General features: G+C 50.9%; 1 protein-coding gene across 1 annotated transcript in view; it reads left to right on the top strand.

Annotated features, from left to right (window-relative positions):
- The window catches only part of Slit3 (slit guidance ligand 3), a 218,741-nt gene extending 214,463 nt beyond the window's left edge, over window positions 1-4,278 (top strand). Inside the window, 1 exon segment of the mRNA XM_048334159.1 lies at window positions 3,787-4,278. Within this exon segment, the coding sequence (XP_048190116.1) occupies window positions 3,787-4,022 (236 nt within the window). The 3' untranslated portion in view covers window positions 4,023-4,278.

Here is a 4,278-nt window from a genome sequence, read left to right as displayed (position 1 = left end):
TAGATGGATGGATGGAAGATGGATGAGTGGATGTGTGGATGGATGGATGTGTGGATGGATGGATGGATGGGTGGGTGGATGGATGGATGTGTGGATGGATGGATGGATGGATGGATGTGTGGATGGATGGAAGATGGATATGTGGATGGATGGATGTGTGGATGGATGTGTGGATGGATGGATGTGTGGATGGATGTGTGGATGTGTGGATGGATGGATGTGTGGACGGATGGATGGATGTGTAGATGGATGGATGGATGGATGGATGGATGTGTGGATGGATGGAAGATGGATGTGTGGATGGATGGATGTGTGGATGGATGTGTGGATGGATGGATGTGTGGATGGATGTGTGGATGGATGTGTGGATGGATGGAAGATGGATGTGTGGATGGATGGATGGATGGAAGATGAATGGATGGATGGATGTGTGGATGGATGGATGGATGGATGTGTGGATGGATGTGTGGATGGATGTGTGGATGGATGTGTGGATGGATGGAAGTGTGGATGGATGGATGTGTGGATGGATGGATGTGTGGATGGATGGATGTGTGGATGGATGGATGTGTGGATGGATGGATGGATGCTACTTTTTTTTTTAATTAGTAGGGGATGTTGTGAACATACAGGTAGGCATAAGGCAAATGCTGACATAAGACATATATATGAATATATAGGGGGCCTCTTCCACAGAGGGAAGGGGTAGGTAAGGTGGCCATCCGTCTGGCTTTGTCCAGAGAAGTTGGAATCCTCAGCTGGTTTCTGCCAAGTGCAGGAAGGTGCAGACCTCAGCCCTCTTTTGGTGGTGAAGTAGAAGTAGGCTGGAGCTCCGGCATCCCTGGTAGTTCACAGTAGCTGATAATTTAAACATAAGTGATTAGTAAAACATTTTTTATATATATAAACATTGAAGCGAAGGTGTTAAACCTTTGCGCTTACTTTTTTTAAAACATTAAGGTTGGGTGTCAAACCCTCAGCTCCTATTTCCCTGTAATGGGACTCCCTTAAACCAAACAGTAGGGGGAGAGGAGTGGAAGAAACATGGTGCAAAGTTTCTTTAATTTTTGTACAAAACTGCAAGCGACACTGCCACAGCTAAATATTGCGCCTCAAGAAGCGCTTATTCTCTTTAGAAGAACAGAAGAATGCAGTATATTCCTTGTTTTCCTGAAGAGAACAAGAAGAGACATTTCTCCAGAGCAAGTGCTCTGGGTTTTTAGTTTTCCAATCTGTAAAAGCCTTTACAAGGCTCTTTCCCACTGTTTTGGGAAGATTTAAATTTTCTTAAGATATTTTCTTAAGATATAATATGAGCATAGCTATCCTTACTAATCATGGGGCCTACTCTCCTCTCTCTCCCTCTCCTTTTTTAAAAAAAAAATTTATTTTTATTTATTTATTTTTTTCTTATGACATGGCAGGGCACCAGGCTGGGTCCAGGGAAGAAACAGGGCCGACACTGGGTCCATCGCTGGTACAGGCAGGCTTTCCCATTTCTCCATGGAAAAATCCACTACGGTCTTTGTTATCCTGAAGAGAAAACAAGGGGAGACATTTCTCCAGAGCAAGTGCTCTGGGCTTAGTTTTCCAGTCTGTAAAGGCATATACAAGGCTCTGGGGATTTAGTTCAGCGGAAGAGCGCAAGGTCCGGGGTTCGGTCCCCACCTTGTGGGGGAGGGGGGAACAACAACTATAGGTCAGAGAAGAAAAAAAAACCAAGGCAGGGGCTGGGGATATGGCCTAGTGGCAAGAGTGCCTGCCTGGGATACACGAGGCCCTAGATTCGATTCCCCAGCACCACATATACAGAAAACAGCCAGAAGTGGTGCTGTGGCTCAAGCGGCAGAGTGCTAGCCTTGAGCGAGAAGAAGCCAGGGACAGTGCTCAGGCCCTGAGTCCATGCCCCAGGACTGGAAAAAAAAAAAAAAAAAAAAACCAAGGCAGTTTGGGAGCAGACTGTGGAGCCAGCTTCCTGTAGCCACAGACTGCCACAGTCCATGCAGCTAGCACACATCGACCTGCATCCTATAAAGCAAAGTATTAATCCTGAGTCAGGAAAATCGAGGTTTGCGCAGTTGTTCCAAAATTACTCTGGTCCCTTGATCTTAAAAGAGTTTATGAGAGCACAGGAGAGGAAGAATAACTTTTTTTTTCTTTTGGCTTGGAGTTTGGTGATGAGCCACACCTGCCTCCAGGCTGTTTAGTGATAAGAGTCACACCTGCCTCCAGGCTGTTTACTGTGACTACACCCACAGGCTGCAAAGAACAGTTTAACATTAAGAATTAGAGTTAGATTAGTAGTCAAAAGGCAAGTAACTTTGAAACCACGTTTTACCAACACACACGGACAGACATACAGATACTTGTGCACAAGTTTTGAGGCATGCTTAGAATTTTTTAATTGGCCATGTAAGTTTTCTGGAATTCCAGTGGCAAATGGTATTATTTTGCCCATAATAGAACCACGTGGTTGATAAAAACAAAGGGAACCTCTCCTCACTCAATAGAAACACTCAGACTCACAGATGCACCACTCGGCCCTAGCTCTCCGAGATCCGAACAATGCCGGGCCGTGACCCCCTGCGGCTCCCGTTGCCGCCTTGGGTCCCAAGTCCCCGGGGGCCAGCGCCCAGTGCGCGTGGCTGCTCCCTACTTGGGACTTTAAAAGTCCCGGCGGGGGACCCTGGGCTAGACTGCCGCTGCCGCTGCCGCCCCCGCCTGGCGCCCGGAGGCGCGAAGCTGCGAGCCCATCTCCGCGGGCTGCAGAATTCCCTCGGCCCTTGGTCCGAGTGCCATTGATCCGATCCGGCCTCTTGGGACGTGGATTGATTCTGCCCCATCGCCGTGGATGGGGGTACCACACGCTCCGGAGGACTCACTCCATCCTTCCCGAAGGCTACCGACAGCTCCGATTGCTTTTCCCGTGGGCATCCTGCCCCACGCCGGGCCACCAATTTGTGGGCTCTCTCTCTTTTGACTTCCCCACGCTTGGGGGGGAAGGGGCTTTTCCGCCCCTTCCTGGGTGGCCCTTTATTGCTCTCACGTGGGAGCGATGGCCACAGGTAGCCTCGTCTCTCTCGAATTCCCCTCGCTTGGGGGGGGAAGGGGCTTTTTTCCGCCCCTTCCTGGGTGGTCCATTATCGCTCTCACGGGAGCGATGGCCACGGTAGCCTCGGTGGCATGTGGTCGCAGGGTGCCCCAAAGCCGCGGATGTGTGGACCCCTGGAGAAAACCTCTAGGGCTTCTGTTTATTCAAATGAGGAGCCTCCCAGATATACCCTAAAGGCGGGCACAAGAGAGGGGCCCCTGATTGGTCCCAAGGAGCTGTCCCTCAAGTGATGTCAGACTTCCTTCTCTTCCTGTTAAAGACAGGAAGGGGAGGGACAGGCTGAGGTCAGCTGTGGCCCCTTAAAGGTGCAGCTGACCCCAACAGATGGATGGATGGATGGATGGATGGATGGATGGATGGATGGATGGATGGATGGGTGGGTGGGTGGATGGATGGATGGATGGATGGATGTGTGGATGGATGGGTGGGTGGATGGATGGATGGATGGATGGATGGATGTGTGGATGGATGGATGGATGTGTGGATGGATGGGTGTGTGGATGGATGGATGGATGTGTGGATGGATGTGTGGATGGATGCATGCATGGATGGATGGATGGACCCATGGATGGTGGGTCTGACGGAGGATGAACAGGTGAAGGAATACGCACGCATGCTCTGCATCCCCCAGCCCCCCGGCCCCCCAGCCTGACGCCCCCTTCTGACCTCCGCAGAGAGCCCATGTGTGGGCGAGGTGGTCCGCGAGGCGGTGCGCAGGCAGAAGGGCCACGTGTGGTGTACCACGGCCTCCAAGGTGCCGGTGCTGGAGTGCCGGGGGGGCTGTGGGCCCCGGTGCTGCGGGCCGGTGCGCAGCAAGCGGCGCAAGTACGTGTTCCAGTGTCCGGACGGCTCGTCGTTCGTGGAGGAGGTGGAGAGGCACCTGGACTGCGGCTGCCGGCCCTGCTCGTGAGCCCGGCCCCGGCCCCGAGAGCCCCAGACAGGACGCGAGACGAAGAGAGTATTAAGTATATTGTAAAATAAACAAAAAATAGAACTTATTTTTATTATGGAAAGTGACTATTTTCCTCTTTTATTATATAAATCTGTCACACCGTCTGAGTGTATGGACCCTCCAGTGCGTTGTACCCCGGTTTTGTGTTGTGCTGTGTATTTGTTGTGTTTTGATAAAGACAAGACAGACTAATAAAACATGTTGAAAACAAAAG

The sequence above is a fragment of the Perognathus longimembris genome, chromosome 25, assembly GCF_023159225.1.
Source record: "Perognathus longimembris pacificus isolate PPM17 chromosome 25, ASM2315922v1, whole genome shotgun sequence".
Classification (NCBI taxonomy): domain Eukaryota; kingdom Metazoa; phylum Chordata; class Mammalia; order Rodentia; family Heteromyidae; genus Perognathus; species Perognathus longimembris.
Note: the sequence above shows the minus strand (reverse complement) of the source record. Positions and strands in the feature narration are given on the sequence as shown.